The following is a 12,916-nucleotide window of genomic DNA, read 5'->3' on the forward strand; positions in this document are numbered from 1 at the left end:
AACCAGAAGCAATATGTTTTTTGGAAAAGAATCTGGACTTATGAAAATAACCTTCTAATCATTTGTGATCATTTTGTACAATAAAACATGGGGCCCAAGTTAGGAGCAAAATTTCTCTAGGCTTCCTCTGTACTTGGAGAGGGCCTCATAAAGCCTCTCCTTGAAATCCTCGAGGGACAGGGAGCATCAACACAGGTGCTTACAGAGGGACAGGCTGTTCACTGCATTCTTACCTGTACTGTCAATATGTGCACTGCTAGGAAAAATCCCACAAAGCACTAATTTAAATAATCTAATCTGTAATATTCTGAAAATAATTCAATGGAAAAAGTGGAAAAAATAGGCTATACAGAGATTGTCTTATTCATTGTTACTTTTAACAGCACTCAGAAAATGTATAAGCTGCTAAGCCCTAAAAGTGAATTGTTAAATACATGACTGCACTCCTCCAAAGCCTTACTGTGCAATAGATTCACTCTTCAGAAACATGCTGTGTTGCTATGAAACTTCCAAAAACCACATGAATCCAAACCATGACTACTTTATATTAGAAGACAAAGTGCCATTTTTGGTTTTATGCAGGTAGCCTAATGAGGTCTGGCATCAAAAATAACAGCAACAGAAACTGAAGGAGTGAAAAATATATTTTTACCTATGGCTTGAGAGGAATCCACCATGGATATTCGAGACACTGGTGTGAGCAAACTGAAGAGTTGTAGTGTGAGATCAGTAGTAGTAAGGGAGGTAAATCCTTTCAGGAGCAGCTGCTGAAGCCCTGAGAAGTCTGCCCACTTCAGCTGCCCTTGCAACTTCTCTAACTTCTCCCGGTTTTCGGCTTTATCCAGTGGTAAATGAGCTAGAAGTTTATTCAGTAACCGCAACGCCATTAGATACTCAAACTCAAAATCAGACTCCATCAAAGCCACAGCAACCCAGAAGATAGTGGCCAGTAGGTTGGTTGGATTGTTAATATGGGATGGGTCAGTGAGACTGTCCTTTAGAGAAGATGAACTTCTGGTTTTAGAGGAGAGGCCTTGCTGGGTGCATGCCTGAATTCTGTCTAGAGTGGCACTGCGAGGTGGATCTGAGGACTTGTCCACATCTCCAAACTTTTTGGGTACAGAGAAGCTCCTCTGGTGCCTGCTTCGTTCAGCAGTGGCTGTGTTACTGCCTGCAGGATTGACATTCAGTTGGCCCGTGCTTTTCCTGTTTGCAGTCAGCTTGGTGCTGGATGTTAAATCTGGCGAAGACGAACTGAACCCAAAACAAAGAACATACATACATTGTAAAGTGTGAATGCACAGCTTGAATCCTGTGAATACTGGATGCATATACTTAAAAAAAATGTAAATAAACACTTAAACAGAAAAAGTAAATCAGCAAACTGTCTACTGCATCTTGCATTTTTTATTCCAGAAGTTCTCACAGACATGATAGAAATAAGGTTCACGTGGCACAACGCCAAATCATAACAGGAAAACCCATAGTGTAGACAGGTCTAAGTGACATGGGGATAGTAGAGACAGAGCTGTGAATGGACTTTTAGAAGTGTCCATAAAAGGGGGCAGTGGTAGAACTGAAAGCTGTCAGTCTTTAAAATGCCTTCATCAGTGAAGAAACCTCAACAGCAGGCAGGAAAAATACACGATGGCTTAAGGAACAATGTGAAGAAATGTAGGAATTAAAAATACTTTATATTAAGCAGAACAACCAGTAAGCCACATTACTCTCTGAAGACCTGCCACACGGCTGCCAAAGTTCTCCTTCCTAGTACATGTCCTTCAGAAACCTTGTCACCGCTTCCCTCTGCTTGAATTCTAATAGCTCTTGAAGACAGTGTACAGAAAGCGGAGGTGTTTCAATTCCAGTGATTTATGCCTCCTTATAAACTACCATGTGATGATTCAGACACTCCCTGTCAATTATCTGTACAGATGAACACGCTGTGTTGATATATGTAAGGAAAGCTTGTGCTTTCATAGAATCAAAGAATCATCAGGGTTGGAAGGAGCTCTACGATCACCTGTCCCAACCAACAGCCCATCCCCACCATGCCCCTAATCTAGAATCCTCAGTGCCACACCTCCATGTTTCCTACACACCTCCAGGGATGCTGACTCCACCACCTCCCTGGCTAGACTGCTCCAATGCTTTACCACTTTACCTGAGGATAATTTTTTCCTAATATCCAATCTGAATGATAGTCCCTGTGTTTTTTATCTTGTAGGTAAAGCTGGGTAACTTAATGCTAACTTTCCTAAACATGTTCCCAATTCTGTTCTTGCTAAAAAGAGCACAACAGACATTAGTTTTCCCTCAGTACTGCTAATAGCTGTGTTACAGAAATAACCTGAATTTTCCCTTAATGCACAGTTGTCTGCTTCAAGGCCATCAGTCTCAGAAAGATGGTCTAAGCCGTTAGCTAAATCAGTATGGAAAAAAAACTGAGAATAACATGATCTATGAAACCAATATTCTAAACCACAACTTTTTTTTATAGATATGTTTTAAAGTATATGGTACAAAAACACAAAGTGCAAAAAAGATAATATTTTTCTAGGATATTTAAATAAATTATAGCCTAGAGGCAACATGACAGAATTTACAATGCACTGGAGAGTTCCATTAGTTCTATCAGCAGTATTTCAGCTATTGCAAAGTCTGGCTGTGATATGCTCTTAGTCAAGTGACTGTGAAGGCTGAAAATGGACCCAATCGTATCAAAAATCATTTTATGCTGTCAGGTTACAGAACCACACACTTTCTATCATGAGTCACTGAAAAAGAAAGACATGCTTAGTTGAAGCAGGCTCTTACCGAGATAACACTGTCAAAAGATCGCTGTTCTTCAAACAATCAGACAGATTATCCACCGCAGCTTCCAAAGTAAGTAGTGCTTCCATTACATACCCCTATCAATGCATGAGATTAGTCATTTCAACACGAAAATCATGAATATTCAATAATATTTAGTTCATAAAATAAAGTTACCCATTAAAAATAATTTCTCCTGAAAATAGAACAACATTCACACCAGCGCCATTATCCTGAACATTAAAATGTCACTAGAAGCGTGTTTTATTTTCTGCCTCTGACTGATCTATGAAGGCATGCAAGAAAAGCACATATCTCATCAGGGGACCAGTAATGGCATACTGAACCTCTGACTTTGCAGGTCACTGGTTTAAATTCCATGCAAGCCACTGTGACAGAATACTAGTGTCATCTGGTGGCAGTTTTATTACCTACGTAAAATATGGAAGTAACGTCAGGCTATTTCCTATTAAGAGCTAGCAGTTCTCTTTGTGTAAGTCATGAATCTCTTAACAAATAGGCTCTGCCTGTAAGACTGCAGGAGAGAAAAGTCTATTTAGCTAAACTGAGTGAACATCTCGGTTCACTGAGGGAAGACTGGATCAAGTTAGGTCAGTGTAAGTTTAGTGTTGTTATGGATGCTGTGGATTTCTTTATTCAATAAGATTTAAACATCTGAGGAATGAGGCGGTGGCTATTCCATGCTGTGGGATTTCATTAGTAGATGGGATGATTGGCTTCTTGAGCACAACTTAATGATGTGAAAAGAGAAAAATGGCCATCATGAAATTTTTTCAGTGACATTTACTGTCTTCTAGGTGCTTCACAAGACTGTAACAGCCTAAAGTGGGCTTTGAGTATATTTAATTTCAGTAAATTCAGAGGAACCCTTTTTTAAGGCCACACCGTGTAGCTTGCATCACTTGACTCCCACACACCTTATTAAGACTGTATTTTAAAATTAAATGTACCTTCAAATCAATGGTGCTATGAAGAATTATGTATACATGTACCTGAATCTCATCTCCATGCTCTCCAATAACTTCCACCAATCTTGACAGAAGGTCAGACAATGCGTGTGCAGAAAGGGGCTGTTTTAGGGCCCTGAATATCTGGAAAGAGCGACCTGCGTAGTGTCTTGAAGAGCTTGAAAGAGCTGTTTGTAAAGCAACCTCACTTAGATGCTGCTCCAAATGAAAACCTAAGCAAAAGAGCAGTAGATCAGTTTTCTTGAATTTTTCGCAGACTTTGCTGTGGATCATACACAGGCTGAACTAACACTGGGGAGGACATACATTCTAGTGCACCCTAAAGAGCCCCTAAGAAACAGGGATGCAGAAATATACTGTTTGGGGAAGTTTTTCCACTTTTACATTTCTTCCACATAGAATGTAAGAAAATAAACTTCGCAAATCCAAAATTCTCAGTCTGGAAGTGTTTTGCTCAGAAAAAAAAAATAAATTGCATTTTTCATCTGATTTTGAGCTTTTTTTACAATTCTTAGACAAACTTTGAAGCCACATGCCATTCTTAGCAGCAGCAATAAAAACATTCCCAGACTGAAAGCCAAGCTGAATTAGAAGTCTTTCTATGAGCCTCATTAGCTTTGGATAAGATCTTTAAACATTAATATAAATAAAAATACAAATACCAACTTTGAATTCTGCTTTGATATTGGAAGATATTTAATTAGTGACTGTGTTGGTATTCAAATTATGTTCGGTACATTTCCTATGCTCCAAAAGCATGATAAATGAAAACTAAAATATACTGGCTAGAACAAATTATTACAGGACATTTACTTAGTAACTGCAGTCTATTTCACTAAAAGGACATATAGGAGCTTTTATTTGGTAAATGAATCATCCGAATGGCTTTCTACCAGTAGTTCTGAAGGAATTCAAAGTAATTCTTTCATACGTCATTCAGTGTTTTTTAGACATACAATATATTGTGCTTTGGCGCAAGCAGATCTACTAAATCACAGTAGATAAACACTCTGCATGATCCTGAGAGGATGTTCTTTTAGATATGAAAGCAAAAAAGTATTTCTACCTGACTTGGAATCTTTAAATACAGATACAACGTGACGCAGAAAATTAGTAAGCTGTTCGGCACTCTTGGTGTTCTGATTTTTAGGTGTGATATCTTCATGGCACCACAGTGGACCAAAAGCCCTTAAAGAAATACATAACAATGTGCAAAATTGTTTTGAGTCATCTGAAATAAATGTAACCAGTTAAAATACAAAAACTGTAAATTCAATCAGATATTTCCTGGGCCACAATCTGGAAACTATGCAACTGAACAAGATGGGTATGAACAAGATACAAGTAAATAACTATACTTGCGCTATATTATACAAAACCTCTCATTTAAGGTATATGCCAAACCATTTAGACAGCAGCATAAACAAATCCCTGTTTCTCAATTTGCTATCGTGCCTGGGATGTGCCAGCTGCAGTCAGCAGTTAGTATTAGTTTCACCATGGCCTTTCACTATGCCTTGTGTACCTCCTGTCTACTTGTCTTTTTCCATTAGTTCACTGTTGAACATAACAGTATCAGTCAATTAAACATTTTATTCCTGTCAGGCAAGACTTTTTTATCACGTTCCTGACATCGTCATGCTTTTAAGTACCTACCTACTACTTCAGGTATCAATAAAAGAGGAACAGGAATCTGTAATTACTATACAAGCTCAGTCATTTTCCTTTGAATCCTTTAAATTGCTACAGACAATTGTAGAGAAGACATAAAAAGATGCATTTTGAGTACAAATGTAACTTCTGCTTATCTCCACTACCTGGTAGTCAGAAACTCGATTAATTTGTTTGCTTTCTCATCTGTTTCAGCAGCAGTGTCCATGTCCTCAACCTCTTGTGTAATCTGGGGGAGATTTCCACTGCTGCCTCCCAGACTGATACTGGAGGAGGTGGAGCTGGAACTCAAGCCGGAGTCTGGCACCGGAGAGGACTGGTGTTCCCGCAGAAAGTCAAATCCACCTGCCAGCAGAAAGGGAGGAGATAAAGATGGAATGCACTGTTGGGCCAGTGCTACAGATGAACACATCCACACCAAGCAGCTCTCTTCAGAGCTTCTGCGGGGAAACACGGGAGAAACCTGCAGAACATAACAGCCCTCAAATAACGACGAGAGTGAACATGGCAGTGTTTTAACTGTGCAGAATCCACTGCAAAATGAAGAATATCAAAGTCAAGATAGTTTTTTCTTTTACTGCTCAAGGACTACAGTACTCAACAAACAAATGTTTCCTGGCATTTACATTTGGAGCCTTTTTGTAAAAATAATTTTGAAGTTAGCTAAGTACATGAAAAATTCAGCTCATTTCCCTGGACTAGCTGGACACTGTAAAGCACTCTGTAGGATGGACTTCTCAGGAAAATTATAATGTCCCAATGTTACATATATAATAGAAATGAAGATACAATGTTTGACTACATGTAAAGACTGGACTATTCATATTGAATATTTTCAGCATTAAGGTTAAACAAGTAAGTTTTCAAGTGAATAAGTTAAATAAGTGGCAAGTTTTCAGTCTCCTAGATAGAAAACTTCCACACAACTTCAGAGCTGGAATCAGAAACTAAGACCTATTTTCTTAAGGTTAGATTGCTAGTCATCTTATGCTGTATGTACTGCATAAGAAAAACTGGCTTTGTGAGAAGACAGGGAGCAGGAAGGTCCTCTGTACTGACAGTATACATAGGTCACTCCAGAAGTCATGGTTCTTATTTATTCCTAAGGAAACTATGAGAGATAGAAGGAGCACAATAACCCTATTTATAAAGCAAATTCTAAACTACAAAACATTATTTTTCAACACAGTCACCACTGTTAGCTATGCATTTTCACCAGCGATGAACAAGAGACTGCTTGCAAACCTTGTAAAAATCTGCATGGATGTCTGGAATGCACCACCCACCACCTCATTGTGCTCACATCCACTGTTTGGTCTCCATAAACATTCAGCAAGCATCAATGAATGTCAGTGGGTGTCTTTTTCTTTTCTTCATGGAAGAATTCAGTCACACGTCTTTGTTTCTTATGCACTTCCATGTCAGATGTCATTCTGTCAGACTGTCCCTCTGCTGCCATTTGTTGCTCACTCAGTCTCTTAATTTAGTTGTCTGACACTAAGTGGAATGAACCTCAGATGAAACATTCTAATTTAGGATTCTTTGCTGTGGCTATTTATCCACATTTTGGATCTTTATATTAGCTGATCAAAAAGAATCCAAACACAAAGTGTTGAAAACCTTTTGTGACACAAGAGGCCAAGACACAGAGGACTAACCATGTTTTTCAGAGATAGGAATGAAAATAGCGTTTCATTTTGGCAGAAAAGCAGTAACACCTTAATGTAAGAATTATATTCTGTACTTAAAAATGCACAGGCATGTATTGGAAAAGAGATATACATAAGTCATTTGGGAAGTTCATATGTGAGCTAATTTTGCATAGAATTTATTCAGACTGAAAAGGCCAAAAAGGCCAAACTAATGGAGTAAACTAGAATGTGTATACTGACTTCCCTGGCCTCATTATCTGAAAGCCAATCCTTTGTAGCCCATCCAAAAGAATAATCAGTGCTCAATATTCTTTATAAACTGAAGGTATTTACTACTTTTGGCTAAATTCCCAAAGAACCACAGAAACACCACTGATCTGAACTTTCCACTTCTCAATGTATCGTAATGTTCTTCACCATCTCCCAGATAATGAATCCCACCTCCATAACTCTGCTCTGGTTCTGTGACTCTTTCAAACCTCAACACTATGCAACACAAATAAATGTCATATTAAATATACTGTCATATTAAATGACAGCAGTAAGCTTCCTGCTTTCAACAAACTGCTCCCAAGCAATCCCTTAAATGCAGGTAAACTGCTAAAAGTTAATAGGACATCAATTTCAGAGAGATATGAAGTAAGTCTAGTAAAGCAGAAACAGATTTCAGGACAGAAATGAAGTGCACCAGTGGCATAAGGGAGGGTTTATAGCATGTCAGATTTATCTTAAGAATGGAAAATCTGAGCTGCATATTCCAGCTGTTTTTCCTGCACTGGAAACATTTCTTCTTTGTTTTTTTCCCTTTTCTTTAAGATTGAGGACTGATTGCCCTTATATAAAGCATTCCTGGCTCCATGAAGGGAAAATTAGGAATTCATTAGCCATATTTATGTTTAGAACTCTACACTATATATTTTGCTTTATGTAGACAGCTTTCTCACTATCATGAGAAGTTATTTAATAATAATCTGGGTGCGGTTCACATGGAATTAATACTAGTTGAAACTTTTTGGATTTGCTACTTTACTACTTAGATTTATCAAAACAGTTACATTTTAGGAAATCAGGCTTTATATTGTACTATCAGAAAACTCTCAGTACAATGCAGTGTTCTTTCTCTCCTCTTTGATCTTTGTTACCTGTATAAAGATATTCAGGTAGGTATGCTGGCTGTACTGTCAGAGTCTTGGTCTCATTCATCTCTCTGGTCTGAAGAAGCACTGATGCGATAGCTTGATAGTTGCTATTGCAAGACAATGCAATCAGAAGGTGAAGCAGTAATTTCTTACTGTGTTCAAAGACCTCAGGGCGGTAATGGTCAAGACCTAGAAGGAAAGGTCACAGCAATCACTGAATATGAAGCAATAATAAACAAGTTCACATTCCAGAAATAGCAAAAATTCCAAGGCAGTTCATGGTAACCGTGCAAACAAACAAGATGCAGTATTTCCGGACACAGCTACTTCTGTTTTTACTTCAGAGGTCTGCGTATATGCCAGACAGAGATTCCACTCAGAAGATACAAAATAATGCATTGCAGTATATCTTTATACATTATGTCTCGATGCAGCATTAACTCGCTATTGCCGGAAAACCTCCAAAGAGGAGAGCTTTCTGATGGTGGTCATATCTACCTTGCTATATCAGAGTAACTTGCTTCCCTGCACAGAGGTCAGTTTTAAAACTGTAAGAGGTAAATGCTGGTTTATAGGAAAGGAACTGACAGTCAAAACTCCCTGAAAAAGAATTCCACTTACTAGCAAGACAGAATGGGAAATAAATCATCACTTCAGGGTGCAGAACTGAAAATGAAGGTGTAGTATTGAAAGACCCTGATCTTCTCAGCACTGTTGTTGTTTGCATGCTCCCAGATTTTAACACAACCGGAATAAATCATACATCACCAACATAAAGGAAGCAGGTTTTCATAAAATTAGCCACGCTGCATGGTAATAAACATTTTTTCAATTCTTTTTCAGTATCTTACATGGTATTTATAAAAACTTTCTTGCACTTTAGTGCTGAATATTTGAGTTTTTTTCTTCTCCTACTCTTCATATGACATACTTCTCTTTAAAAAGCAGCTTCTTCACTCAGAGTGGCAGCAGCCAACAAGCCTTTCAAGTCAAGTGTCTTCTTGTTGGTTCTTGTTTGGCCTGAAAAAATGCAGCTGCTCATATTGCCATACTCTGATTCATGTGCGTTCAGCTCCTCTTATCATCTCTTTGGAGATCCTGTGATTCTGCCTCACCCATCTGCCCATAGCCTCCTCCAAAAGAAGCACTGCTAACCTTTCCATTACTTTTTCAGCTTCTTTATGTCTCTGCTTCTCCTTTCTCCATTTCCTTCCATCTGCCAGGAGGTAATGATTTAACATACACTTTCAGGCGTGAAAAGAGTACAAGTTATCTTGGTTGGAGATAACTTTTGTATTTGGCAATAGTTGTGACTGAAGAACACTTAACCTCTAAAATTACATACAAATATTGACACATACGAAATGAGAAGTTCTTTGTCCTTCTGTGGTGCCAGGCCATTCTCTAATTTGGAGGAGTGTCTGAGAGGGTACAACTCTGCGGCTTGGACATGTTTCCATGGTAAAGTAGCCTTGCTGGCTCATCTAATTTCACACTGGTTGCAGAAGAGTTGAACAGCAGTGCTTGTCACACACTCCTGACATAGACAGGTTCACACCAGCAGTCAGCCTTCACTGCTAGTACTACATACCACCCAGTAGCATATTAAACACATCCATCATAGAATTATTTCACTACAGTATTGCCCCAATCTTCCTGATACACGGAAGGACAAAGGCTCTCCAGCTAACCACCATACTATTTTCAGGATTCTTTTCAGTCAGCTGCACCTGCCCACTCACATTCCAACAGGACAGAAACACTCCATTTTCAAATCATATTCATATCTGTGGCTAACACATTTAGCATCGCTTCATTATACCGTCATAACAGAGCTCAACTAAAAACTACAAAAATTTTTCTTTATAACAGCTCTTGAGAAACTGAATTTGAAGCCTGGAGGCTATGATGTCATTTTAGCCACTGCTTTGCTTTCACATTTGACTGCAAATTCACATTTAAGAATTGAGACCTCTCAGCCAAGGGACTGTCTCAAAAGGTATTCAAAATGTCTGCTTGTTTCTCAGCAAATACTGCAGTGTTGAAACATTACTGCATGAAATAAACAGTAATGACATTTCAACAACAAATTACTAATATTCTAACCATGTTTCTGCACATATTCCCTGATGTCTCCTTGCAGCTCTCTTAACTGAAGTAACCACCCTGATGCATTCTATTTCTGTTCTATTTTTTTTCTTCTGAGAACTTCTAACTCCAAATACTAGTTACAGAAACTTGTTTCAAACCATACTAAAGAGGTTGTTTCATCATTTAATGGTTATTCATTTGATTCACACACTTGTACATTTCTTATTCAGCTTCCTCTTATACTTGAAAGGTTGACACCAACATAAAAAGAAAAAAAAAATGTTATGAGCAGCCAAAAGATGGAATTGAACTTTTATGTGAGGAATACATGAGCAAAGTCTCAATGAGAATGACCTGGGAAGTCCCTTCCAGCATGCTCCAAGCTGTTCTTACTGTGTTTACTGAAATATGTTCTGAAACCATTGTAAAAATACACAATAATTGAGTATTTGATGAATTTGACGCATTTAAAAAAAAAAAAAAGCACAAAAAAACTCACAAAAAAAATCCAATAAAACAGTTGATAACAGAGTAACAGAAAAGGAGAATGAAGTATCTTCTTCAGCTGTATACTAAAGTATATCACACATATTCTACCACTGTGCTCTAAACTCCCAGCTTAATTTTTATCACCTGATGGACAGCAGACCCCTCCCACACGTTGCCTGTGAGCAAGCTCGGTGGTAATTATGGTGAAGAAATGAAAAGTGGACTCCAGTCTCCAGATTTATTTTATAAATCTCCAGCTGTGTTGATTGGTGAAAAGCAGTAGGCTTTGTAACACTAAATGCTCCTGTGAGCTACAAAAATAGGCCATGAAGTTTTCATAATATTAAGTGGTAGGATAAGGAATGCATCACTCTCTAGTTTAATTGGGTTATGGTCAGGAATAGACGCAGCAGTGAGAGAAAAGGAGTGCCTCTAAGCTCAGGTAAGTAACAGGAAACATAATAAAGTATTCCGTTAGTAGTTGAATTAATGAAGCTTGCTTTCCTGTCATCCATGTCCTACCTTCACTGTCTCTGCAATGCATTCATCTCGGTTTTCTTACATAATACTTTTGCAAAGACAAGAGATGGCACTTACGTCTGTTATCCACGTCTTAGGCGTGTACAGACGGGCCAGCTGCCCATGACAAATAAAAATACACAAAGCCTGAGTTTCATGTGCCTTTCTCCTAGGTGTGTTCTACGTTTACTACAGATGTTTTAGGGAGTTGATCATCTTCAAACTTCTATCTGTCTTTCAAGTTTTTAAAATATTTTTTTTTAGGAAATAGTAAAAAAAAATTCCACAACTCCACAGCTTTTTTCTTTTTTCATTCAGCTGGTCTTACCTAAAAAGAGAGCATGTAGTAATAGAGGGAGGTGAAGGGCCCAGTCTTCTCTTACGCTGTGGTCCACTACCATCTCAGTCATGAAGATGACAGCAATATTGCACCTGGAAATTAAATCACTGGATCAGTTTGGGACTTCTTGGAGATGGGAAAAAAATTGATGTGACAACTATTATTTCAGAAGAAATTAAATCTCAACATTGTAACATGCAGTACTACACACTTCCAAATGTGCGGTATTTCTCAATATGATTCATGTTGAAGTAACTTAGTTACAGTATTAAGCAAGTAAGTATCCATTACTAAAAAGATCAGTTAGTGTTAATATAAATGATGTAAAAGAGGAATTTCATAATACACATGGCCCAGTTAGAACAACAGATCAAGGAGAAAAAGGTGCTGTGAATAACAGCCAAACAGGATCAGGAAAGACAAATTTCCCTTTTCTCTTTTTTGGCTTCAGTTGCTTCAGTTTGACTCTTAGAGCGATGTCCTGTACTGTAAATAGACTTTCTGGTACCAATCTGGCTGGTACAGCCTTTACTGTATTTTAACATCAAAGTGCAGGAACTCAGCAGAAATTAAAGATTCGTTTTTTAGATGTTCTAAGTGGTGTTGGCGAATGAGAAAATGCTCACCTATGAAGGGGTCCTCGGGGTGTGATAGTTTCTGGGAGGTAGTCTACAAGTGGTGCCCAACATCCTCCATTGTACGGCATAGGCAGGGGATGTGGTTGTTTAGTTTCAACAATATTCAGTAGCCAGCTCGTATATGGAGAAACAGGGTCATCTGCATAGAAAAGTATTACAACAGGGTTCAGAAAAAACAAGTCCAGTCAATAATCCTGAAGAAATAATAAAAGAGTTTACACTAACGCATCCGTTCAGCTGTTTGGAATAATGTGATAAGATGACATTAGGTTTGCAAATTCCAGTGTTCAATAACAAGTGATGCATTTTTAATCCCTCTTTCACGCTGCTGGAAATTAAGCACATTCCAGGCAGACAGTACTGAATTGTACATGCTGCAGCTGAATCCCTGCTGTCACTTAGTAGCTTTGGATCCAGATCACAAACCAACAAGTAACAGACTTTCCCTTCAAAAATGAGAGGAAAGTTCAGCCAAGGAAGATGTTGTCGGAAGCCATCTGCTGCAAGGAGCTGCGTGCCAGCGACACATTCCTGCAACTCCCCACCAGCAGCACCCTGCTGAGTGATGATACAA

At 38.4% G+C, this 12,916-nt stretch overlaps 1 protein-coding gene across 8 annotated transcripts in view; it reads right to left on the bottom strand.

Moving 5' to 3' along the window:
* FRY (FRY microtubule binding protein) overlaps positions 1-12,916 on the bottom strand; it is a 223,574-nt gene that overhangs the window by 38,683 nt on the left and 171,975 nt on the right. For all 8 annotated transcript variants that reach the window (XM_085536268.1, XM_085536269.1, XM_085536265.1 and 5 more), the window contains 8 exons: positions 12,331-12,481; positions 11,693-11,796; positions 8,269-8,454; positions 5,621-5,819; positions 4,870-4,991; positions 3,828-4,015; positions 2,818-2,912; positions 653-1,254 (listed from right to left, as the gene is read on the bottom strand). In XM_085536268.1, coding sequence (XP_085392394.1) covers positions 653-1,254; positions 2,818-2,912; positions 3,828-4,015; positions 4,870-4,991; positions 5,621-5,819; positions 8,269-8,454; positions 11,693-11,796; positions 12,331-12,481 — 1,647 coding nt within the window. The remainder of the gene's footprint in view (positions 1-652; positions 1,255-2,817; positions 2,913-3,827; positions 4,016-4,869; positions 4,992-5,620; positions 5,820-8,268; positions 8,455-11,692; positions 11,797-12,330; positions 12,482-12,916) is intronic.

Source organism: Coturnix japonica, chromosome 1 (assembly GCF_054131305.1).
Source record: "Coturnix japonica strain WE chromosome 1, WE-NBRP24, whole genome shotgun sequence".
In the NCBI taxonomy this organism is placed as follows: Eukaryota; Metazoa; Chordata; class Aves; order Galliformes; family Phasianidae; genus Coturnix; species Coturnix japonica.